The sequence below is a fragment of the Lepidochelys kempii genome, chromosome 2 (genome assembly GCF_965140265.1).
Source record: "Lepidochelys kempii isolate rLepKem1 chromosome 2, rLepKem1.hap2, whole genome shotgun sequence".
Taxonomy (NCBI): Eukaryota; Metazoa; Chordata; order Testudines; family Cheloniidae; genus Lepidochelys; species Lepidochelys kempii.
Genome location: NC_133257.1, coordinates 235,888,012 through 235,915,278, shown reverse-complemented (window position 1 = coordinate 235,915,278; position 27,267 = coordinate 235,888,012). Strand labels below are relative to the sequence as shown.

At 42.1% G+C, this 27,267-nt stretch overlaps 1 protein-coding gene across 1 annotated transcript in view; it reads right to left on the bottom strand.

Annotated features, from left to right (window-relative positions):
• GPR158 (G protein-coupled receptor 158) overlaps window positions 1–27,267 on the bottom strand; it is a 320,809-nt gene that overhangs the window by 120,963 nt on the left and 172,579 nt on the right. The window contains exon 5 of the mRNA XM_073334275.1: window positions 3,507–3,575. Within this exon, the coding sequence (XP_073190376.1) occupies window positions 3,507–3,575 (69 nt within the window). The remainder of the gene's footprint in view (window positions 1–3,506; window positions 3,576–27,267) is intronic.

Here is a 27,267-nt window from a genome sequence, read left to right as displayed (position 1 = left end):
CTATGATGGCCCCCATTACCATGGTATCTAAGCCCTTTCCCATTTATTTAAAAATAGAAACAACAATCTTTCTCTCATTTGTCCCAGCCTGTAGGAGTAATAGCTTGATTAGAGCACAGTTGTGTATGTGAGGGAGAAAGAGAGCCCCACCAGAGAGTGTGTGGGAGTATAGAACTATTGCAGAGAGGAAGCTTGATCATGAGTTTTGCATTTAGCTCTGAACAAAGTGAGTGAGTAGTGGTCATTCTTGTATATTATGAGAGTGGGTTACTTAGTCTAGGACCAGTTCCATTCAAAGCACCATCTCACAAGCCTCCTGCATTGGTTCAGAGTTTCATTGTCAGTGGAACGTAGCTGTCATGGGATCTCATTGTTGTAAAGTGAGAAACAACCTGTCAGGTAATCAGGCATAGGCGCCAACTTCCCCTCTGGCCGGTGGGTGCTCGACTCCACCCGCCCCTGCCCCTCCTCTTCCTGCACCTTCCCTGCCTCTTCTCCGCCTCCTCCCCTGAGTGCACCGCGTCCCCACTCCTTCCCCTCCCTCCCGGAAAGTGCTAAATGCCGTCAAACAGCTGTTATGCAGCAGAGGCACGGGAAGCGCTGGGAGGGAGGGGGAGGAGTGGGGACGTGGTGTGCTCGGGCGGGGGAGAAGTAGGTGAGGGAGGGGAGCTTGGCTGCCGGTGGGTGCAGAGCACCCACTAATTTTTCACCGTGGGTGCTCCAGCGCGGAGCACCCACAGAGTCAGCGGCTATGTAACCAGGTACAGTCCCATGGAGGGCATAGAAAATCTGGACAGACTTTGAACTTGTCTCTATTCAATACAGAGCTGGTGCAGAGAGCAGAGCACTGCAGCAATGCACTCATGGCAACCCGTGTGACTACGCACATTGTCTGCTGAATTTTGTACTAGCTGGAGCTTTCGTAGCCAGTGTGGCTTCATTCCTGGATGTGCAACAATCAACAGGACACAAGGTTCTTGGAAAAGATCTGGGATCAAGACAAAAGGCTGGGGAAAGACTAGGGTGAGCAGATGGGAGCCACAGCAAGGTCAGGGATGAATTAAGCCAAGCTAGGGCTTTAGGAATATCTTACATGGGAACTCTCTGCTATGGCCTCACCCTTATACTTTGGCCCAGCCTCCTGCTTGAGATGGTAGTAGCTGGGTCTTCCCTCCCCTTGGTTGATGGGAAGTGTGACAGTATCTCTGCCTCCTTCCTCCCTCAGCCACTTGGAGAGTATGCTCCCCACTCCCTTATCAGGAGCTGGGACTCCGCATCATAGAGCCTCCTGCTCTAGTTGGGTAGCAGGGCACCGACCTGCACCCCACCTACCTGGCTGGAGAAGGTGACAGCTGCAGTAGCCAGGGGACTCATCCTTCTTCCCCCAGAAACCCTGAGGATCTGTGAGGTCCTGCCCCACTGAACTGATGACTGTGGCTTTCTCCCCACAGCAGTGGCAAAAACTGCAGTTGAGTCCCCGGAGAGTAGCAGGCTTTCCTCCTTGACCCCGAAAAAAGCAACAGGGGCGTGGTCTGGTCTGGTCTGGTGGGTGGGCGGGCCAAATGGCTTCTTACCCAGCTTTTGTGACTGCCTTTCCTTCCTCAGCTGAGCGCTCACTACAGATTCAAACACTCCTAACTGCAGCAGTTACACCCAGTTCACACTTTGAAGCTTCTTTTCATAACTATGAGGGCTGGAGGCTTACTTTATTTTTGTTTTAAAACTAAAGCAGGGATTCTGAACTCACCATCTCACTGTGGTAGGGACCCTAGACCCACGTTTACTGGTGCCTACCCTTTAATCTAGCCCTGGGCAAGTCTATAAGGGGTCAGAGTACAAGGTTGGGAAAAGGCTGGATTGTCGGAGAGAGAGGGGATACACAGATGGACTGAGAGGAGGAGATGAGAGGATAAGCTTATGTATTAGAGAGTGGAAAGGTTGTTAGATCTCTGACCAAAAGTACTGGTTTCATTCACATTCAGACTGTGAGGCAATAAACTCTAAAGCAATGAGCACAGGGCTGGGAGTCAGAAAGGGTCTGATATTCTAAAATCCCAGCTCTGACACTGATTAGCTGTGGGATTTTAGGCACATCATTTCATCTCTTCCTCATCTGGGATTCGATTTTGTCCTCTAGCACCTGGGTGCTGCTCTCACATAAGTGAAGACAGACCCAATCCCCAGTAAAATGGGGGGAATAATTATTTACCCCAAAGGGTTATTGTGAGAATTAATTAGCATTTGTACAATGCTCTGAACATGTGAATCATTAACTAAGTGTTAAGTATGATTATATTTCTGTTCCAAGCACTGAATGACTGGCCTTAACATGTTCCTCATTAGTTTCTAATGGTGATGTCCATAACTCAAAAACATTAAAAAATGAAATCTGTCGAACAACCTCAAAATTAAAGATGAAATTCCAGATAAAACTATCCTAGCAAGTAACAAACGCTCTTTTAGGTTAAAAGTAAAAAATGTAACACAATTTTGAACAATTTAGAAAACAAACTCCAGAGGGATTTGTGTTTATTATGGCATTTATCACCCCTCCTTTAGTACTGCATATTTGCAAATTGTTTACATGTTTGCCTGGGTGTTTTTCTTTCCAGGGTCTCATTAATGAGCTGGAGCTCTGTAAAAGCCATATAAGCATTTGACCACTGGGAAAAGCTATAAATTAGAACATAACCATATTCAAAGCAGTCTCTAACTCTATTTCCTCCTCCATCACTTCTTGATTCCTATCCTCTTCCCACTTGGTCCACTTCCACCCTTCTTTCTTCCATCCACTCCTTAGGCCTCAGACTGCATGACCACAAACTTGCACCAAGATATCTTGGTTCTCCCTTTTCAAAAATTCCAGAAAACTCAACTGATTCATTAAGTATTCCAGCTAAAAGAACCAGAACTATGTTGTTCCATATTTTGCCCACTTACACTATATAAATAATAACACATCTTCCCAAACTTACACTACACTTACAATATATAAATAACACATATTCTCAAACATAAGGTATTCCAGATGTCACACAATTTCAGAGATATTTAATAAAACATTAAAATAACTCCCCTGCTTTGTAATAAACTCCAGAAAGCACTAGATATATTCAGTCTTTGTTCTTTATACACAAACTTGACATTTTTGTCATTTTTAAGTACAGTAGAGGACCTAGTTTCCAGCTTTTGATATTCTGTTCAACTGGGAACATACAATAGGCAACCTCAGAAAGTTTCCATTATCCCCTTTCTCCCCACCCCGCCATTTTTTTTAAAATATCACTATTTAGTGTATTTGCAATATTTTCTCCATAGTACTCCCTGCGCTTGGAATTATTACAAATACCAAAAAGTTAAGAGAACTTACTGAACACAGTACATTAAAATAATTGTATTAACTTACCTAGTATGTACATAGTTTTGATATCTGTATTTATCACCAAATTGCTTATGTTTTAAAACTTTGGCAATAAAATCAGTTTAAAAATAACAACATAACTCACCGGGAAGTACAGGAGGAGTGATCCAAAAAGGATGGTTTCCAAAAGAACCATGCCTGAAGCCCTGATGCTCTAGAAAACAGAAAAGGATGCATGACATTAGAAAATATTAATCATTTTCTCTTTAGGTTCTGAGTTATTTATGAAAGAAACCTTCATACTTGTCTGCACAGGGCCTGGCACAATAATTACCTATAAATATTATTAATCCTGATACAGTAGTTAAATTTTAATTGATTTCAACCATAAAATATCATTCCCTCTTCAGTTTTGAATGTTGTTTAACACAAAACTGTTTAGATAGCATTTACTAATGCCCAGTTTTACCTTTAAACGTACATGCATTGATTCAGATCATGGGAGTTGCAATGATGAATTTAAGGGCAGAATTTGGTCTGTTCTGTTTGGATTTCAAATAGTCCTTCAAACCTTTTCACATGCATATTTAATACCAATAACCCGGCTTCTGTAATATGTATGAATATTCTAAAATTTTATTATATACCAAAAGTGGCTTTTTAGAATGAAAGCATATAACTTTATTTCCCCCAACTTTTGTATGAGAATGCTGATTCAGTCATTCACTTTTAAGGAATCTATATCTAGCCAAGTACTGTACCCCTTAATCCTATCTATGGCACTTTGAGGCCTAATCATTATGTTCCCATTATCATTTGCTTATTGTTGTAAGTAAAAAAAATAAAAATTGATCAATCTTCTCCTCCCACTATAAATCTTGTTCCAGTAAGTTAAATGATTTATATACAGTAATCTACAGCTTATATAATAGGATAAAATGTAGACACTGCATTTCCCATTTCCTTAACTACCTACTTCATCCAACATTTTGTCATAAATCACTCTGTAAAACCCATTGTTTTTCTTTCAAACAAGGCAATTTTATGGTAGGCTGTCTCTCCGCGGAGGGGCAGGATGGCAGAAGGGTCCTTTGAAAAATCCCCTTGCTTCCTATTAAGAAAATTCTTTTATAGCCTGGAATCAACCTGCCATGCAAATCTCTCCTGTGGCTTTGGTTGGGTACCACCATATCCGTTGTAAATAAGACAGTAATTTTTAAAGACTTTTTGAAAATGTTTTACAGAAGAACTGAGGCCAAGGGATCCTTTTTTCCCTTGACCAAAGACTCTGCAAGGAACTCTCCAGATGCCCTCATTCAGGGAGTTCACAATATGACTGTGACGGGACATACCAACTCCCCAAGGGTTAAGGAATTGCTCTGGGCACAGAAAGACACACCCCCTCACCCACTGCTGAGCATGCTCCCAGTGCAGGGAGAGCTCAAAAGGAAGCAGCTCAGCTCAGTCTGCACTGACTGAGCAGGAGAGCAGTTGGGTGCTACAACCTCCTGGAGAGAAGCCACTGGGGCTCACAGTCAAGCTGCTGCAGACCTTTCAACCATGGAGGCCAAGGACAACCAGTCACTACAGAGAGGGGAAGATGCTCCAGGGAGTGACCCAAGAGGAGTCCCAGGGGGACCCCAAGACAGACCCGTGGTGCAGATGAAGGAACAGAAGTAGGAGTAGGCAGTGATCAAAGGAACAGGCATAAGGGCACCTGTCCCTAGGCCATGTATCTGGACCATTATTTTGAACAGCCCTGGGTTGGAACCCAGTGGAGCAGGGAAGATTTGGAGTTCCCTACCCCCAGCCACTGACTCTCGTTACTGGGCGACACAGTCATTGAATACAGCTGCTGAACCCTGCCACTAGACAAGGCGGCCTCTGACTCTCACCATCCAGAGTACTGTCACTAGGCAAAACTGCCAGCCTTGGACTCAAAAACCCCCTTGACACTGACTAACTGAGATTCCTTTCTATCAATAATAGTTACATCAGCTGATCACTGTGACAAGTGTCTGATGTACTTCATGGGATAGATTGAAAGACTGGGCAGTTCTTACTATGCCTTTGTATTATGAAACCCAATGGCTCCTAACTCAGTTGGAGCTGAGTTTAACATAATTTCCGACAAAAATTGTTTTTTGCAGCTGTGGCTGCTCAAAGCCAGTGGCTGTCCCATGGCGCCATTATTGACAGGCACTAGCAATGCCTAATTTAGCATCTGTAAGAATATGGAGGTCCACTTCAAGAATGCTTCTCTGGGTGCTGCAGTGTTTTCCAACTATTACCCATGTCAAACCTCCTGTTTTTAAGAAAGATAACCAAGAATATAATAGTACTGCAGCTCTGGGTGCCTCTCCATACCAATGACACATGAAATAAGTCAAGATTAAGGCCTTTTTTGAAGGTCGAGACTGCATTAGTTAGGGGTTATGAATGATCTCTTACTGGCTTTCAGTTGAAGTCAGGGAGCCATTCGGTCATGCAAGACTTCAGCAGCTTTTAATATGAATGAGCACAGCTGATGCTTCAGCCACATAAGTTATGCCTACACAGCCTGCGAAGCAAACCTCCCACCCCAGGTCAACAGACTTAGGTTAGAGGGGCTAGCACTAGCATGATAATAGCTGTGCAGACAGCGATTTGAATTCATGGCTCAGGCTGGAACTTGGGCTTTGAAGCCCAGGAGGGGGGTAGGCTTCAGAGCCCAAGCTCCAGCCCAAGCTTCAACTTCAAAATGCTGCCTACACAGTTTTTGTTAGAGCTCTAGGGAGAGCCCAACTAACCCAACTCAAGTTCCCTTCCAGCCCTACGTTTCTGTGATTCTATACCTATAATATTGAAAAGAAAACAGTCTGTAGTTATCTTGTATTTGTATTTCACCACCAAGCAACTGAAGTGCCATGTGTCTAAAGGATCAAAGATATCTACAGTGTTGTTCAATGTATATATATTATGGGCAAGATTTTTACCCACAAAGGAAAGAATTTTCATTTACTGCAGAGGAATGTTCAGAAATAGTAAAGTTAAGAACCTTGGCATTATTTTCAGCAACATCTTTTCCCTGGAAAGCTACATGTTGGATATAGTACAAAAGTGTTTTCATTCAACTGTGCAATCTGTGCAGACTGCACCCTTATTTCTCCTGTGGTGAACTTGCAGACACAATACATAATCTTCTGACCATGAACCATGACTACTGTAATTGCCTCTTGGATCTTGTCTACACTAATATTTTAAAACATGTTTGAACAAGTTAAGTAATACCATTGGAAATCCTAGTGCAGGCAGGATACAAATGTTCATTCCTAGTTGTGTTTAACCCTTTTGGAACACATTTTCGTCTGGCCTGTACTATAAATTTCAATGATGTTAGCCAACACAAGTTACAACATGATTAAAAATGGCAGTGTAGGTGGGATCTCAGTAGGGCTTCTAGCAATGTTTCACCAACCATTTGCATCCAGTGTAGAGGTGTAAAAGGACATTTGTGCACTAAATGGTCACCTGTGGTCATATTCCAGCAGCCCTATGATTTTCTACACAAGCTGCCTATAAAATGGTATATTCTGAGATGAATCTGCTGAATTTTAGAGAACTCACTAGGGAGGGACTGAATAAAACTGAAATCTCTTAACAGATTTCGGTGCTCTGATATTTCATGCCTTTTAGGGGTTCACGTTTGTGCCTCTAATCAGAAGGTGATGAATCCTTTATATGGTGCTCCCTAAGGCATGGATATTGATAACCATGGACTTCTGCATCCATCTGTCTCCTCCCCATTTACATGTCCAAAAGCACTCTCTTTTTGGAAGTACTTTTAATATAATCACTTTCCTGTGTGCTAGGATATTTTAATTCATATTTTATGTATTTATCATTTTAGCTGCTTTTGCATATAGCATCAGGGAACATGCATTAATACCTATTGAAATTTTAATTTCCATGTAATCCAGTCTGAAGATTTTAGGTTTCCCCAGTGCACTCCCTTAATATAAGATAAATCCACACAGTATTTCAATAGTATGTAAGGGGCAAGGGGAAAAAAAGAACATGGAGACTTTTGCATCCCGAGTGAATAAAACAGTCTTGTTCTATCTCCCTGATTTCTGGAGGGAATACTTTATGCCTTCCTGTGTTAGGAAGAAATCTGTATTTCTTCCACTCTCGGGAATCATTAAATATCTATATTGAAATAATGCAGCTTCTTTGGACACTGTTGCTTTCCCACAGGCTGACAAGCCAAGCAACTTCTTTGATTAAGGAGTTTTATACTAAATGTTCAAATACTTCTATATTTTCCTCTGGAATGACTGTCACAGCATGACCCTCCATACTTTATACAGAGTTATAAAGCATTTAAATGGATGCGACAAACAAATTTAGCCCAACTTTTGTGCCTCTCTGACAACAGAATTATTTGAAAAAGTTTTAATGAACAGTAGATAATAAACAATTGGTTCATTTTACTTACTTGGACTTTCAAAAGTCTTTGGACTTTGGGGTGAATGAACCAGGAATTAAAATTGCAAAGCTTATTAGCAAAGCAAAGTTATTTAGGTTAATCAAAACTAGTGAGGGTTGTGAATTCCATAAGGATCATACAACATTAGGTTCTTATCCTGTAAAGACATACACAGATGTTTAATTTTATACTTGTGGATAGCCCTCTGAGAATGTGAACTCCTTAATTCCAACTGGCAAGAGGGTTATAGAATATCCTGATTGTGGTATGTACATTCTGGCTCAAAGAATGTCATGTGAGGCCTTACATAAAAACCTGGGTCACACTGGTCATTGCTACCATTGTGAAATGTATGTACACATACTACATAAGGAGTTATGTCTATGTACTGAAATTATATTCTTAAATTCTATATCACAGGAGAAGTGAAGAAACAGGTTTTCTGTCAAACAAAAGATGGTTTATTCACCAGTCTCTCAGTTGAGATGTTAATTGGGCATTGTAAGCTAACAAAATGGATGTCTATTAACATACAAAGTTATCAAAAAGAGATGTGAAGTCAACAGGGAAGAGCACACAGGAAAAACAAACCATGGAGGGGAGATATCCTGTCTCTGAAGACAGACAATGAACTTTGGGGATATAAAAAGAAGGCAAAGACAACACCACCTTATCCTGCACCTAGGAAGTAAATGGGCAGTGCGTTTACATGAAAACTGGACCTCAACCAATCTTGGTGAAACACTGTAGAAAAGACTTTGGATGAGATAAACTTCTTTAGATAATAGAAAAGGAGTACTCGTGGCACCTTAGAGACTAACAAATTTATTTGAGTATAAGCTTTCGTGAGCTACACGAAAGCTTATGCTCAAATAAATTTGTTAGTCTCTAAGGTGCCACAAGTACTCCTTTTCTTTTTGCGAATACAGACTAACACGGCTGTTACTCTGAAACCTGTCATTAGATAATAGAGTAACCAGTTAAGTTTAGTCTCTAGAAAGCATGTTATGATTTTATTTTATATATAACCTTCTGTTTCCAGTGTCCTTACTCACTATTTCTTGACTGTTGAATCTGTGGTAATAAATTTATCTGTGTTTTCACATATGAATATATGTAAGTGTGGTCTGAAATTCAGTGTTGATAAGTGCAAAGTAATGCACACTATAAAAACTAATCCCAACGATACATACAAATGATGGAGTCTAAATTAACTGCTAGCACTCTGAAAATATCTGCTCAGTATGCAGTGGCAGTCAAAAAAGCTAACAGAATGTTAGGAACCATTAGAAAAGGGATAGATAATAAGACAGAAAATATTATAATACCATTATATAAATTCATGGTTCACCCACACCTTGAATACTGCATGCAGTTCTGGTTGTCCCATCTCAAAAAAGATACATTAGAATTGGAAAAGGTACAGAGAAGGGAAACAAAAATGATGAGGGGTATGGAACAGCTTCCATATGAAGAGAGATTAAAAAGACTGGGACTGTTCATCTTAGAAAAGAAACAAATAAGGGGGGGGATAGGATAGAGGTCTATAAAATCATGACTGGTGGGGAGAAAGTGAATAAGGAAGTGTTCTTTATCCTTTCACATAACACAAGAACCAGGGTCACCCAATTAAATTAATAAGCAGCAAGTTTAAAACAAATAGAAGGAAATACGTCTTCACACAACACCTGTGGAACACGCTGCCAAGGGATGTTGTGAAGGCCAAAATCAAAAGTGGGTTAAAAAAAGAATTAGATAAATTCATTGAGGATAAGTTAATCAGTGACTATTAGCCAAGATGATCAGGGCACAACCCTGTGCTCTGGGTGTTCCTAATCCTCTTGACTGTCAGAAGCTGGGACTGGATGACAGGGAATGGATCATTCAAAAATTGCCCTGTTCTGTTCATTTCCTCTGAAGCATCCTATCAGAAACAGAATACTGGACTACATGGATCATTGGTCTGACCTAGTATGGCCATTTTTATGTTCTTATGATATTAAACAAGGTGCTGATCCTGAACTGAATCATACAAGCTGGTGTGTACATTGTTTTCTTGGGGGCAGCAGCCCTGATATTTCCGTGAGTGTTCAGTGGATATGGGACTGAACACTACAAGAGAATGCTTTGAAGGGGCTCCAGGACTGTAGTGCACCTATTGTTAACCAACAAAGCAAAAAAAGGGCTGGCATAGCCCAGAGGAGAGCGCTTGGGTGCGTAACAGGGTGATGGTGGCCGGGAGCTGACAGTAAGTTAAGCACAAGAGAGTCTCCCTCATGCTGGAGGCAGGGGGCAACAAGATGACTTAGAGTTCCTGGGTACCCCGAGAACCATCATAGCAGAGTTAGGGCTTTAGGTTACTGGATAGTAGGACAGTAGATGAACTTCAGTGTGGACAATTGCACAGTAATGCACATTAGAAAGAATTACTTAAGTTATTCACACAAACTGGGTTCAGGGATAACTGAGAAAAGATCTACACATTGCGCCAGACCCTCATATTAACATGAATGGAACCACAGTGATTTATGCACATTGAGGATTTGGCCCATCACTGTGAATTGCTTGAGATAGTCCAATATTTTATTCGCTTTTTAAAATCATTATTGCACGTTCAGCTGATGCCTCCATTAAGATGGAACCAGAGCAGCTGAGATGGAGGTGGGGCAATTACACAAGATCTTCTTTTTTTCTTTTTTTTTAAATTGTGTTTTAGCCCTTCTGGTGCTAAAGAAAGCCCTTTGAATGTGAGAAATTGGACTAATTAGCTATATTGACTATATAGGATCTAGGAACATGCAACTCATTATGTTTTTGATAAAATACACTAAATCTAAATGCTTTTTTTGGCCAGGTACAACACAAACAAATTTTTAAAAATAACAAATGATTACGCATTACAGCATTTTGAGTTGTGAGAGTAGGTGCATAGGCCCAGGCCTCTGTGAACCAGGAAGCAGTTAAGCACCTTCAGTGGGCAGAGAAGGGGCAAAGCAGAAGTTCCACCATGAAGGGTATAAGAATTTAAATAGAATTCAATACACCCCTCAGCACGTGCTGATGACAATATACCCACCCACAACTAGAGCTTAAATTTACACCAACACCACTGGATTCCAACATATGAGGGCTTTATTTCAGTTAACTAAGTAATAATCTCTCTCTCACTAAATAGATAATGTTTGATAAAGCCATAAATACAATCCTGAATGCAAATATTTAAACCACCAATTGCTAAGATGCTAGTGGCATTCTCTTTAGATATAAATGACCCGCATTCAATGACTTGCCAAATTCAATCACTGTAGGAGTGAGTGTTTTATCTAATTTATTTCTGTCCTTTTGGCTGGATTTGGATCATCATCCATTGTGCTTTCCTCTAAGTGTTTCCCCCTACTGCACTGCATTCCCTAAAGTAAAGGCTGTTGCTGACTTTATCTAGCAGAGTATTCCATACAGAGACACACAGAAAAACATGTATATCCAAATACAATTAACAACGTTGATTCTAAATTTGCAAGTCATTCATCCTGTTTAACTGTCTTTAAAAGGCCTAAAAGGGCTGGCAGTGTCTTTTATGGCTGCAGAACTAAAATTATACGTGTACTCTGATTTCTGTGAATTCAAATTACACTATAAAATCAATACATAAAGCCAACTTCTACAAGATTGCTTTCCACAGACACACTTCTACCATAATCTAAAGAGCAAATAAGCAGGAACTAGACTCGAACAGGCCAATTACGAAGTCATTACATGGAATGTTTCCATTTTATTTTAATTAAAATTACTGTAATCACAGATTTGGTAATTTAAAAGGTTTGACGTGAACTGATCACATACATCAAAGTTTTGGTAAGTTTTTATAAAATATAAACAACTTTTACAAGTTGGTTCATGTTTCTAGAAAGTCTCAGTAAAGGAAACATACCCTGGGTTTGATTAAGACATATGCTCTTTGTCAGTACAGCAGACAAAGGAAAGTCAGACTTTCCCCATTAAGTAGAGCAATGCAGTCTTACAACACAAAGTAAATGGACACTGAGTGGCTTGTACAATAGAACTGACTACCTCACATACCATTAGGTGTGAGTTAATACGCTAGGTGCCTGGATCTAAGGCAATATATACCAATAAAATGTATCAGCCATCTACCTAAGGTATTCATACCATCCCCCTTACTGTAGTGTCTGAGCACTTCACAATCTTTAATGTATTTATTGTCACAACACCCCTGTGAGGTAGGGCAGTGCTTTTATCCCTTTTTACAGATGGGGACCTGATGCACAGAGAGGCTAAGTGACTTTCCCAAGATCACATTGGAGGTCTGTGGTAGAGGAGGGATTCATAGATTCTAAGACCAGAAGAGACCACTGTGATCACCTAGTCTGACCTCCTGAATAACACAGGCCATAGAACTCCCGCAGAATAATTCCTAGAGCAGATCTTTTAGAAAAACATCCAATCCTGATTTAAAAAGTGTCAGTGATGATGAATCCACCACGAGCATTGATAAATTGCTCCAGTGGTTAATTACTCTCACTGCTAAAAATGTATGCCTTATTTCCAGTCTGAATTTGTTTAGCTTTAACTTCCAGCCATTGGATCTTGTTATATCTGTCTCTGTTAGACTGATAAGCCCATTATTAAATATTTGTTCTCCACGTAAGCACTTACAGACTGTAATCAAGTCACCACCTTCTCTTTGTTATCTAAATAGATTAAGCTGTTTGAGTCTAAAAGGCATGTTTTCTCATTCTTTAATCATCCTCGTAGCTCTTCTCTGAGCCCCCTCTAATACATCAATATCCTTCTTGAATTGTGCGCACCAGAACTGGAATACAGTATTTCAGCAGCAGCCACACCAATACAGAGGTAAAATAATCTTTCTGTTCCTACTAGAGATTCCTGTTTACGCATGCCCGGATTGTGTTAGTTCTTTTGGGTACAGCATTTGAACCCAGGTCCCACACAGCACAGGAAAGCACTCTAAGCACTGAACCATCCTTCCACTTATGCAATACATTAGTGTATGACAAGGTAGCTGAGCAACACTCTGAGATGGGCATCACTTAGAGCAGCACTATGAGATGATAAAGGGACTCAAAGTCCTATCTTGTGAGGCCTCCAGCTATAGAAAAGCTCACACAACCAATCCTCTAACAGCGTCCCTGTGAACAACTCTTCTGTGAAGAACTTTTCAGTCTTTCCCCTCATTATCTCAAAAACTACTTCTCTTTCTCTGGGTGGCACCCTCTTTAGTTGAGCCAGTGTGAACACTATTAATGGGGCTGTACCACGCTATCAATATTTGGTGTATCCAATAAAGACAGGAGAGTTATCTACACACTGGCCACAACTTGCAAGGAGTGTTACCAGCGTGCCATGGGTAGATTTACACTGCAGCTGGAAGATGTAATTTCCAGCAGAAGTAGATATATCCCTGGTAACCCTAACAGCATCCCAATGCAAATGGGCACAGGGCTCACTGGTATCTAGTAGTGAGTTTCAGCTAGCCTGAAAAGCTCCAGTGTACCCTAGCTCACCAGTGTCATAACCTGTATCTAAAAGGTGTCATGTCAGATATCAGTAGAAAGCTAACAACACACTGATCATTAATATTGTGTGGTGTATGTATGGAGGACAAATGCAAAATTACAAACTTATTGGAAATTATGTTCTTAACGTGTGTCTGACAGGCAGAGCTGAAGTTACCCCACCCTAGACAAAGGAATGTGGTTCTGCCACCTTGAAGGTGCTTTCAAGATACGCTCCCATTGTCCCTTAATGTATTTACATAAAAGGTAAACAGGGCCGTCAAGCCAACAAGAGGAGGAAACAACCACTCAGCATAGCATCATGGCAGGGGTAGAAGATGCAGGAACAGATCAATGTGCATTTTAGCAAAAACCAGCATGGGAAGAAACCAGCAGGGAACTTCCTTCACCCAGAGACCCCATGTCACCTTCCTCATAGCTTGAATTTACTTTGGGGGTGGTGGGAGGAACCTTCTGAAGAATGCATTTCAAAGGTTTACTGGGCTATTAAAGAGAGGGGCAAAGAACTCCAAGCTATCTTTCACCAAAGAAAACAAAGGAGCTGAGAATTTTGTTAGAGATCCTGACCCAGGGAGTAGTGAGCCATCTTGCTAGAACAAGGTTGGGCAAACTACAGCCCGGGGGCCGGATCCGGCCCGCCAGCCTTTTTAATCTGGCCCTCGAGCTCCCGCTGGGGATCGGGATCTGGGGCTTGCCCCGCTCCAATCTGAGAGCAGGGTCAGGGGCTGCTCCACGTGGCTCCTGGAAGCTGCGGCATGGCCCCGCTCCGGCTCCTACACACAGAGGCAGCCAGGGCACTGCACTCTGCACGCTGACCCCTCCTCAAGCGCCGCCCCTGCAGCTCCCATTGGCTGGGAAGGGGGCAGCATGTAGAGCGGAACCCCCTGGCTACCCCTATGCATAGGATCTGGAGCAGTGCCATGCTGCTGCTTCCAGGAGCCGCTTGAGGTAAATGCTGCCCACAGCCTGCATCCCTGAGCTTCTCCCCATGCCCTAACCCTGTGCCCCAGCCCTGATCCCCTTCCTGCCCTCTGAACCCCTCAATCCCAGTTTGCAGCATCCTCCTGCACCCCAAACCCCTCATCCTCAGCCCCATCCCAGAGCCTGCACCCCTTCCCACACCCCAACTCCAATGTTGTGAGCATTCATGGCCCGCTATACAATTTCCATTCCCAGATGTGGCCCTCGGGCCAAAAAGTTTGCCCACTCCTGTGCTAGAAGGAAGTGTGGTAAGAATCTTACCTTGAACCAACACTATAGTTTTGTTAAGTCTTAGTCTCTAGAAATTGTTTTTCACTTTTATTTGCTTGTAGACATTTCTAACTCCATCCTTTATGCCTGAACTCAAAATCCTATCTCCATTTGTTACTAAACTCGTTTTACTTTAAATTTAAACCAACCCTGTGCTGTGTTTGAATTGAATTGAGTGTTATCTCCAGTTAAAATAAGAAGCTGTTCATTTTGTCTTTTTAGAGGCATAACAAACTAACCTTATCATTCCTCTGAATGGTCCAGGAAAGGGTAGGACATTGAAGAGCGCATGGTTTGGGGAAAATTTGGGACTGGAGACTGATGGGGTCATCTTCCCAGATGTAACCAAGGTTGGTGGATACCAGACTGTGGCTGGGGTGTAACAAGCAGGCTGCTGGAATCAGAGCTGCTGAATCAGAGCTACTTAGCACACAGACACTCAGTGCGTGCTTGTTTGCTGGCTGCCAATGTCCAGGCTGTGAGCCACATCAGAGCATTTAAGGCACTTGGGGTTACAGGGCAAGTGGTGATGTAACCCCTTACCAGTCTGGTAATGTAACCCCAGAACGTGATACTCACCCTAGCTTCAATCGAGCTAGCATACTAAAAACAGAAGTACAGCTGCAGCAGCACAAACTGCGAGACAGGGTAACCACCCTGAGTACAATCATGCTTGTCTGGTCTCACCTTTTAAAAGAAAAAATATCCAAACCCCACCAGAAACAATCCCTGACAGCTCCATTGCTTGTAAAATTAATCAAGTCATCTCTAACTAGCACAGTAATCAGGTGTTTTAGGATAAAGCCCAGTGGAATTTTCTTCCACTTGCATGCAATGTTAGTTGAGCTCCCCCCACCTTCCCCGATCAGCTGCTTGTTTTGTTACATCTGCTTTTGCTGTTAGCATTTGTTTAGACTTTTGCTTATTTATTTCTCCAGTGAGATATTGTTGGTCTTGTGTACTGTTTGTTCATTTGCTGCTTTGTCTGTGTGCTCACTTGCTTTCAGAGTTTTATTTCTCTGTTCCCTTGTTTGTGCCAGTGAAAGTGTCCTGTCTTGTTTTCTTTTTCTCCCTCCCCAGTTATATGCTGCTGCCACCACAACAGATTTGACTTCTGGTTAACATTTACATTTTCCCCTCTCTCATTAGGGTTTTTTTTGGATTGTTTGAAATGAATTTACTTCTTGTTTAAAACGTAATAATTCTGAGTAAAATGTTCACTAAGATGAAGAGTGAATGGGAATGACCAGAGGACTCCTGGTTTACAGCTTCAATCCAGCAATACTGGGCTCAATCCAGGAGTAACTGGATTAAATTCTATGGCCTGTGTTACACAGGAGGTCAGTCTAGATGACCTAATGGTCCCTTATGGTCTTAAGCGATATGAACCTCTGAATGCCCTTCCTACACTCTGCCCTGGAAGATTTTTGAGAAGGGACTGAGTCAAACTATGTAGTGTGGAACATTGTTCACTTGGGAGAAGTCCATCAAAGCCATTGCCACTTGTCAACCAAGAGAGTAAATGCGATCTAATTACTGTCAGTTCCTGCGCAGGAAGCCACCAAGTGGACCAGACACAAGTTGTTCAACAGAACTAGATGCAGTGCAACAAATAAAAAGTGAGAGCGAAATAACACTTATGTAGTTAACTTTTTCAGAAAGGTTAATCAGCAGATGGGTGTAGTTATTGGGGGCTGGGAAACAGACTGAGGCTAGGGAAATAGCTAATTTAAAAAAGAAACTAAAAGTAATCTTGATTAGAGGGGTATTTGGAGATGCCCTGAATAGTGACGGAACTAATTGCACCTGTACTCCCCCTCCATGGCCCAGCAAGGGCACTCATTCTTAAGCTTCTGGCTCCCCAGCAGTCACCTCTCTTAGTTGGGGACCCGCATCTCTTTCGCTCCTGACTAGGGTATTTTCAGGCTGCTCGGTTCCTTGACTACATTGTGAATTCTCTGTTTAACCAGGCCTGCTTTGCCTTCTCCTCTGAGGCTAGGAACTAGTATAATTGCCCGTTATGTTACCACACAGCTCTTTCTAAGTAAGCACATTTATTCTTCAGGTGAAAGCATTACCAAAAAAACCATTAAAAGCAAGAAAATAACCTATACGCATGCTAATAAGCTTACCAGAGATCACCCCAACTCCAACAAAGGGTCCGGTAAATGACTAGTCCTTCAAACCCCACAGGGGATTTTCTGTGGTTACAAGTTCATAGCATCTCTTTGCTCAGAACAAGCACACCCATGAATAGGTCAAATTCTCCCAACCCTTCCCATGAAGGATTGGGGCTTTCCTTAGACAGAAGATCCTGTCTGTTTGCTGGATCAGAAAGAAGATACTGAGTTAGTTTAAACTTCAGGGTATTTATCCACAAGTCCTTTCTTTGTCTGCTGGTTTCTAGAGAAGCTAGTTTGAACTAGTATATGGAAATATGTCTAGGCAGTAGTACCTCTTGGAAGGTGTTACAACCTAAGTGAATTTGCCTAATCACCCCTGATTGTTCTTAGTGGGCTGTGGTCCTGCTCTCCTATGGAATTACTTGCAATCCCTGGCCCACAGTGATACATAAACTTAATATGGTATGATTCCCACAAAGATATTGCAGAAAATTGCTATATCTGTCACAAGTTCCCTTTAAAGTATATATGTAGATAAACTGAGATGTCACGTGCCTATCACCACCTTGATCACTTTACCACCTTTCCCCTCTGATTGCTGAGATCTACTTTTACCAATCTATAAATGTGTGTACCCTAGTGGAAGTTACAGCAGACTCTATTAGAATCTCTCCTCTTCTGTTTGTTTCTACTCAAGAATGAATAGTCCCCAAAATCAGTACACAAATAGACCCGTCACTCTATTCTCAAACCTAGCTGCAAACTGAAACCAGTTGAAAAGTAAACTGTGATTTCCATGAGCACGTTCTTTTAAATTATTTTATTAAAGATATTTTAAAATACTGACATATACATTAATATGCAGAGAAACAACACAAACTAGTAAGAAAATGCATAATAAATCCAGTTCATTACTTCACCCCTCCTATGAAGCAATTTCAGGTGTCTCCATGTACAAATTCTTTAGAACAGGGGTACAACCATTTTCTCACCTCCTCACAATTAGCCTTTTGTCACAAAATACCACCCATCCCCAGAAAACCATTTATCAAATGTTTGTTGTTGTCCCATCGAGTAACTTGGTCTCCAATATGAGTAGAGAGTGCCCCCAGTACTAGTGTTTGAACTCTTACTCATAAAATTAATCAATATAGGACTGAACCATGAACTGACACCTGGGATGAGAAACTGGTTGATATCAGATTGGCAAAGATCTTGGGGGGGTTTCGCCTTCATCTGCAGCATGGGTCACTTGCAGGTTTAAACCAGTGTAAATGATGAATTCTCTGTAACTTGAAGTCTTTAAACCATGATTTGAGGACTTCAGTAAGTCAGCCAGAGGTTAGGGGTCTATTTCACGAGGGTGAGGTTCTGTGGCCTGCAATGTGCAGGAGGTCAGGCTAGATGATCATGATGATGCCTTCTGACCTTACAGTCGAGGAGACTATATGGCTCATAGGACATGTCTACACGTCAAGCTGGGGAGGGTTGATTCCCAGCTCAAGGAGACATACCTGAGCTAACTCTGGTTAAGTTAATGCACTAAGAATAGAGTATAGCCATGGCAGCATGAGTGGTGGGAGGGGCTAGCCAGCCAAGTATATGCCTAGGGTCTTGGATGGGCACATGTTTGGGGCACCTGGCCCCTCCCTCGGCTCACACTGCCACAGTTGCATTCTATTTTTAGCAAGCTGGCTTGATCAGCTCTAGAGCGAGTACATCTCCTCAAGCTGAGAATGACACCTCCACCTGGAAGTCTAGACATACCCATGCTATGTGGCTCTATAGAAAACTCACAGCTTATGCAGGATATAGCTGTACCACATTTCAACTGAGCAAAGGTTGCTTTCAGTGAAACTTGGCCTTGTCCACTCAAATAACTTGAGCCCAGTGAGGGTTTGTAGACAAAAACTGAAACCTTACATTTGACCCTATATTTTGATCCTAAATTTACCCTAATTGTGAGCTCAAGTATGGAAGTGCGTGAAAATTCATGAAGTGTCACAATAACCTATAACAACACACCTTGATGGGAAAAGGTGTAAAAGGGAGACAGAATGATTAAATTACTACAAATAAAAAAGTCTGGTGACATAATTCAAGGACTGTGTCAAAATCATGTCTGATAAACAAGAGAAATACAGGACCAGAAATCAGTGAACCAAAACTGGTGTGTCAGAAATTAGAACAGAAGAACATAAGAATGGCCATACTGGGTCAGACAAATAGTCCATCTAGCCCAGTATCTTGTCTTCCAAAAGTGACCACTGCCTGGTGCTTCAGAGGGAATGAACAGAACAGGGCAATTATTGAGTGATCCATTCCATTATCCACTCTCAGCTTCTGGCAGTCAGAGGCTTAGGGACACCCAGAGCATGGGGTTGCATCCCTGACCATATTGGCTAATAGCCATTGATAGACCTATCCTCCATGAATTTATCAAATTCTTTTTTGAAACCACTTATAATTTTGGCCTTCACAACATCCTCTGGGAACAAATTCCTGATCACCTTCCTCTCCTCCAAGTGCTTCAAAATGGATTCCTTGAGGACCCGCTCCATGATTTTTCCAGGGACTGAGGTGAGGCTGACCGGTCTGTAGTTCCCCGGATCCTCCTTCTTCCCTTTCTAAAAGACGGGCACTATATTTGCCTTTTTCCAATCATACGGAACTTCCCCCAAATCGCCACGAGTTTTCAAAGATATTGGCCAATGGCTGCGCTATCACATCAGCCAACTCCCTCAGCACCCTCGGATGCATTGCATCTAGCCCCATGGACTTATGCATGTCCAGCTTTTCTAAATAGTCCTTAACCTGTTCTTTCACCACTGAGGGCTGCTCACCTCCTCCCCAAACTGTGCTGCCCAGCTCTCTTGGACTCCTTTCCTGCTCATATTAGCCTCACAAGGGATCCTGCCCATCTGTTCCCTAATGCCATCAAAGCCTGCTTTTCTGAAATCCAGGGTCCGTATTTTGCTGCTCTCCTTTCTTCCTTGTGTCAGGATCCTGAACTCAACCATCTCATGGTCACTGCAGCCAAGGTTGCCAGCCACTTCTACTTCCCTGACCAATTCTTCCCCATCCATCATATTTTTGAGGCAGGACGTCACTATTACACAGTTGACTGTACTAGCTGCTGTGGGGAGGTCCAGGCCCTTGTCCATGGCAAGCTTCAAATGATTTCTCTGTTCCATGTCCCAGGTTGACTGGGAGGGTGTCCAGAACATTGGCAGTATCTTGGTGGAGATGGAAAATTCTCAGTTAGCCCACTCCAGAATGAGAGGCTAGATAATGGATGGTCGACGGACAGGCCAGTTGTTTCAAGTGATGGGCAAATTATGGCGTGCTGTAGGGTGGAAGGTTGATTTTACTCCTCAAGGAAGTGTTGCTGATCTCCATTAGCATGGTTTCCACATGCTCTCAATTCTCTTTCCTTAGCCAAGAAAGCAAGAGTCAAAGTCACAACTGATGGTCACTGAGCTGTCCCTCTAGGATATAGTTTGCAGAAAACTTCCCGGTGACTCCATGTTCAGCCCCAACACCTGAATCATCAACTTGTTGATTCATTAAGGTGTCTAATACATCTTAAGGCATCAGTGGTGGCGCTACACTGATAAGTATGTTTCACTGTGTAACTCTGATCCACACACAGGCATGCTCTTCTTCAGAGAATTTGAATCTGAGCTTCTGCTCCCCATACATGCAGTACTCCTGTACTAAATAAGGGTTAGGTCTCCAGAAAATCAGATTTTCCAGTCCACTAAAAGTTCTGGCATGGCTGCTTCCTACACAGGCTGCCCTATTCCCATCCCCATTGTGAGAGAGAGGATGGAGGATGTAGGAGTCGGTGCAGAGGCAGAAAGGGGGCATAGTAGAGTCAAGCTCCTCCTACTCTGCCCACCCCATTGGCATCGTCAAGGCTGAATCCCCACTCTGGCACTTTGAATGCGGAAGATGGCGGCCCGCAAGGATTTTAAAAATTAATACTTGCCACTCCAGGCTTTTTTCTGACCTTGGCTTGGTAAATGCAGCCACCACCAAGATACAAAAAAAAACCCTGAGATCCAGGAAGGAGCACTTGGGAATTCCTCCCTGTGGGGTACCCTTAAGCCCTTTCACCCCCACCCCCCCACCCGGGGAAGAGCAGAGAAAGAAAACAAAGGAAATTAGCTGTTGCTACCAGCTAATCAAACAACATGCACAAACCTCTTGGCACGCCAAAAATTCAATCCTGTTCTTTAAAAAGGTAAATTTTATTAAAACAAAAAAGAAAGAAAATACATCTGGAACATAGGCTTCTGCTAAATTTTAAAAGAGTAATTCCAAAAATTAAGCACCAAAATAGCTTTCTTGGGATTTCAGCTTAAAGGTTACAAGCAAACAAAAGCATCTGGGGTTAGCACAGAGGAGTCCATTAGCCACAAGAAATCAACAGAAATAACCCTAATCGCGTCTTTCTAAACATTCCTGATCTACTTACACATTTGGGTGTTCCAGATAAGTAGTTCTAGGTATGATCTAATGATTTATGATCATACCTGGCTTAAAGCTGCTTACAGCATTGCTGCTCTGTACCTCTGCTCTCTGGGGAACAACCACAGACAAAGGGAATTTTTTTTCCAAATTTTAAAAAGTTCTAGCCCTCCCATTGGCTCTTTTGGTCAGGTGCCCACTCCTTTTCTTTTACTTGTGGGCTTGTTAACCCTTTACAGGTAAAGCAAGTAGAGAACAGCTACTATGACGAATTTTATAGCTAGCTGGCTGGTTGGGTGTCCATAAAAGGGAGCTACCTCCCTCTCCCCCCGCTTCATTTATCACAAGCATAAATTCCATGAAGCAACTTACAGCAGTGTCAGAAGTTAGAGCACACTCCCTGCTGCTCTTGATTCTGCCGGAGCAAGACAGACAGGGACCAGGGAACCACATCTCTCTCCCTCTCTCTCTGCAGTCACCATTTTCCACTACACGTGAGTGCAGCATGCATCAAACCAAGCTACTTCGATGTTTCAGTAGTGATCTCTTTAATAACCACCTTTGGATTTAGAAATTTACTTTCTTTTTATTGTAAATTTTCTCCTTAAAACATCTGAGAGTCAACGTAGTGCCTGAGAAAGCTAGAAATGAACAGTGCAAACTGAACTACTACTACTGAATGCAGGCAAGTGTTTTGCAAGCATCTTCCCCAATAGTCTTCAGTCTGATCTTATGCCTCCTCTACCCCTAACTGTGGCCTTTGTTAATTAAGCACTTTTCTGTACTACTAATTTTAAATTTCAGTGCAGCAAAAAAATATTAGTTTGCAAATTGTGTTTAACTGTTCCATATTTTGGTATTGCTCAATATTTGTTCATAGCATTTAGAAATGTTAGTAGGCCTTAGGATAAATAACCACTCATTGTCCCCACATCTCTGAAGGCAGTGACCATATCAGCTCTTTGCTTTCAAAACACTGCAGTAAATCATATTAGAGAAGGAAAATCCCACATGCCTCCCAGGTACTGCTGGAGAGCCATAAATAAACTTAATTATTTCCACAAGGGAAATGCAAATATTTTTATATGGCTAAACTGCATCAGATAAAATGAAACAAAAAGCTAAAATGATGGATAAACAAGTGTGAAAGATATTGCATTTCAATTCTCTATGGTCCTGTGCAGTTAACAAAATACAGCTACATTAATTAGCATTGAATTTCCAAACATCCACAAACAAAGCAAAATTTTGTGCTTCAAAGTATTTGCAATGAGGAGGAAAAAAGAAAAAAATGCAAGAAGAAAATTAGAATCATTCTCTATCTGAGCTGTCACATTCTGTATCACTGGATTCAACAACTAGATCTGACAAGCATTTGGCAATACTCCAGCAAAGCTGTAGTTTTCTCTAGGGCCACATGTCACTATGAGCCATATGCAACGTGGCACCATGGAAAGCTAGTGAGGGGGAAAAAAAGAGTAACATACTTTGATTTTTCTCACTTTCACTGAGCAGCTCTGCCATTTGAAAGTCTGCCATTCCTAAGAAGGAATGAAAGAACCGGCGCACTGACTGCAAGACAATTTACATTGGCAAAGGTAACCTGCTAATAAGATGGATGCACCTGATGCAATCTATTAGAGAAAAAAACAAGGAAGATTTGCTCACCAATCCAAAATATGAACATAACACATTACTACTTCATAAACTGAAAAGTAACCCTATGTAATTCAGTGCATATCAACAGAGCAGCGTTGGATGCATAGGACAGAATCATGGAGGTGACTCGTTTAAATCAATCCTCTGGGAGACTAAACAGATAAGAAAAATACAGAGACCAGGCAATTCACCCTGGGTATAAAACAAAGATACAGCAGATCTCACTGGGCACAAGTGCAACATAAATTACTCAGTTGGAAGGCACTGGGAAGATAACCACTACCCTCATAAACAACAAACTGTCTGAAAAAACAGGCATTTATTAAAGATTGTATATATAATGGGGTCTACGTGCCCTTTGGTGTTACAAGGGGATTTATTCTTGGATTAGTATTGCCCTGCTCCAGGTTTGGCAGGTTTCCACTTGTGTTGTGGGTGCAAGGATATGTGTTCTAGGGTTGCCAGGCACCTGGTTTTCAACCAGAATGCCCGCTTGAAAAGGGACCCTGGAGATTCCGGTCAGCACCGCTGACCAAGCCGTTAAAAGTCCAGTCGGCAGTGCAGCAGGGCTAAGGCAAGCTCTTTGTGTGCCATGGCTCCACGCAGCTCCCAAAAGCGGCCAGCATGTCCCTGCGGTCCCTAGGCGCAGGGGCACCCAGGGAAGCTCCGCGTGCTGCCCCCTCCTTGAGCACCGGCTCTACAGCTCCCATTGGCCAGGAACCAAGGCTAATAGGAGCACTGGGGGGCGAGGGCATCATGCACCATGCAGAGCCGCTGGGCTGTGCCTCCGCCTAGGGGCCGGACATGCTTGCTGCTTCCGAAAGCCACACAGAGCCGGGGCAGGCAGAGAGCCTGCCTTAGCCCCACTGCGCTGCTGACTGGGGGCTATCTGCGGTAAGCACCCCCCAGCTGGAGCCCGCACCCCAACCCCTCTCCCACACCCCAGGTTGGAACCCCCTCCAGCACCCTAACTCCCTCCCAGAGTGCACACCCCATACCCCCTCCCACACGCCCAGCCCTGAGCCCCCTCCTGCACCCAAACTCCCTTCTGGAGCCCGCACTCCCTCCTGCACCCCTGCCCCAGCCCTGAGCCTCCTCCCACACTCCATACCCCTTGACCCCAGCCCAGACCCCCTCCCGCACCCCAAACCCCTCATCCCCAGCCATGCCCCAGAGCGTGCACCCCCACAACCAGAGCCCTCACCCACTCCCACACCGCAACCCCCTGCCCCAGTCATGAGCCCCCTCCCACACCCTGAAGCCCTCATTTCTGGCCCCCACCCCATAGCCCACACCCCCAGCTGGAGCCCCAGCCCAGTGACAGTGAGTGAGGGTGGATGAGATGGAGGGGGGGTTGGAGTGAATGGGCGGTGGGGCCTCATAAGGGGTAGGGCAGGGTTTTATGCAACTAGAAAGTTGGCAACCCTAAGGTGTTCCGATTCATTAAAAGTATCAGAAAGCCAGAGTGGAAGGTATACAAGTAGCAGTTCCAGGCATACAGAAGCTCTGCAGTGAAGCAGAGAGAGAGAGAGAGAGAAGGAGTTTTAGGAATAAAACTCTTATTTGAATAAATTCCACTTCCCCATCCATTCTCCCGCTCCCAGCCTGGATTATCATTTTTTTTAAACTATGTCTTTATTTAGAAAGGTTTAACAGGTTCACAGGTCCTAGCCATGTAAATATCAGAGACAACACAATAATCTTTAAAACAATGAGCTTTTGCTTAGAAAAACATTATAGAATAATATAATCTTTGGATCTCTCTATTTACCATGTTACAGACTGAGCATTTTACCCCACCCATGACATGTCATTTCTCGTGATTTTATTAATTTGAGTGAATTCTCTGATTACACACATTTAACAAACCAGGAATGTCTATCAAATGTTAATATTGAAAAAATTGGACAGTTGTGATGTTTAGGTTTGTTTATTTTTTGGCCGGCAAACATAGTTTTGAGTACTGAATAAACGGTGACTAAATATCTAAGTATCTATAACAACCACCTCCCATATATTTTTGAACCATTCCTCTAAAGATGGACTATTTTTCTTTTTCCAGTGGGAGGCTATCAGTAGCCTAGCAGCAATAAGCAGAGAAGAGATTAGTGAATAAAGGTTTTTGTCAATGTTAGGAGAAATTGACCCTTTGTGTGATTCCTTACTATGGTCACATGACAGAAAGGAAGGAAGTCTCTATCACCTAGGGAAAGTAATTGGTCTTAAGTAGAGAGAGCTCGTTGACTTTAAAAAAAAATCCTGCCAAAATGAGATTTAGCTGCAAGTAAAAATTTTCAATAGGAAATTTTGAAATTAAACAATTTTTGTTTTGCACTGCATGTTTTGTTTTGGTTTTCAATTTTTGGTATTTGGATTTTCAGTGTGTGTGGTATTTTCCCCCCTTTGTTCCTCCTCAGCCCCTTTTTCCCTACGGTTAAATGTATTTTTTTTTAATTGAAAAAGTACAAAATGTGCAAGGAAGCGCTACTATTTAAAAACTTCATTTCTTTTGAAAATTTCCCACAAAAAATAGAAAAAAGTCAATGTAGCCAGGATAGAGTTTAAACAAGTAGAGAGTATTTCACTGACCCTTGCTGTATGACCTTCAAGCTGGAATTCAATGAGCAGACTGGGCTGAATCTTCTCTTAGCCTTTTGTATTTAAAGCAAAGGCTGAGACTTGCTAGTTCCCAGCCAGCCTCGCCTGTGACTCCAGGAGAGAAGGACAGCCTAGAAACCAGCAGCCCTTTGTGTCACTTATATTTATATTCCTAGCATTTGACAAGGTCTAATGGAATCAGTGTATATAAATACTGGCATCCCCTCGCAGCCAGAGAGAGTCCTATAGGGCCTGAATCAAAGCCCATTGAAGTAGGGTTGGCTGAAAAACATTTTCTTTTCACAAAACAGTTTTGAGGTTTCAACACTTGTTTTCATTCTAATGTGGTAGGAAAATGACACCTTTTGAAATTTTTTTGTGAAGCAGGGAGACCATAAATTCTATAGCCCAGTGGTTAGGGTACCAGCCTGGGATATAGGAACCCCAGGGTCAAGTCCCTACTCCAAGTTAGGCAGGGCAGGGACTTACCCCACATCCCAAATTGGTACCCTAACCCCACTGGACTATAGAAAAAGAGTACCCCTCTCTTAACATTTCTGTTTCAACAGAAAAAAGACTGTCAAAAATACTCCAATCAGCTCTATACTGAAGTCAATGAGTGTGTTTCCATTTACTGCTAGACTTTTCCAAAGTTGACTACAATTAATTAAGCTGTTGAGATGATCTCTCATGGAAGCAGTGCAAGAAGTAAATTCATTGTTTATATGTATTATTTTTTCAATTATTTCCTTTGTAATTAATTTGGAGACAAACTAAGACAGTTACCCAGAGAAAGTGAACTTCCTGTTAATACATTCAAAGGACTTACTAGGGGTTTTCTGTTTGTTTGTTTTTGGTTGGCTTACAACTGCACACAACAAACTCATTCACATACAGACTAAATTACATGTATACAGTAGTGTTGCAATGTTGGCATTCTATTTTTTATAGCTTGTAAAATGCTCCATTTGGGATCTTTTAGGATGAAAAGAACTGTACAAATGAAACTTATTCTTGACTACTACTCAATTCAGTCTTTTACAAAATCATTCACTACTTTAAGTGTTTACTGTCCTATTTGAAAGTATTTTTCAAACAGAATGAGATACGAAAATATAGTAATTTCAAATTAAATCAAAAGCCAGATTTTTAGAGTTGGTTATACACAATTATGTGCAGATATCTAAGTTATACAGGCAAATGTATCAGGATCACTCGTATTTGGAAGCTTTTGCAGTATTTCTGAACTCAATAAATATATCCCTTTATATCTTTCATTTCTGCTTTAAAAATAAATATTTAGACAACAATCTAGTTTTCCTCTACAACTAGCTAACCTATTACTGTACCCAAACAGAATATACTTGCATTTACTTTCTACTTTTAAAAAATGAGGAGAAAACAAAGGGCAAGCAGCCGTCAGTAATAAATCAATCTCGTTAAGAGAGAAAGTGCACAAGATGTCAGAAGACCAAGAAATCCCCAGACATTTTCTTTTTAAATTCACCTGCAGCTTGATCCTTTTTGTTATACAAGTAATGAAACTTGTCATGGTCTATTCTGAAGATAAGTTGGCTTACATTTTGAAGCAGAAATCCTGTTCTATACCAGATACACCACACCTGCAATACGGAAACCTGAAACACTGTATCTCTAGGTGAAGAACTCGCATAGTGAAAATGCTCTCCCTGTGGCTAAAGTCACCAGAATGTCTCCTCTCTTTTTAATAGAAAAAGAAAAAAGTCATCAGTTGCAGCTGCAGAAGATTCAAGATGA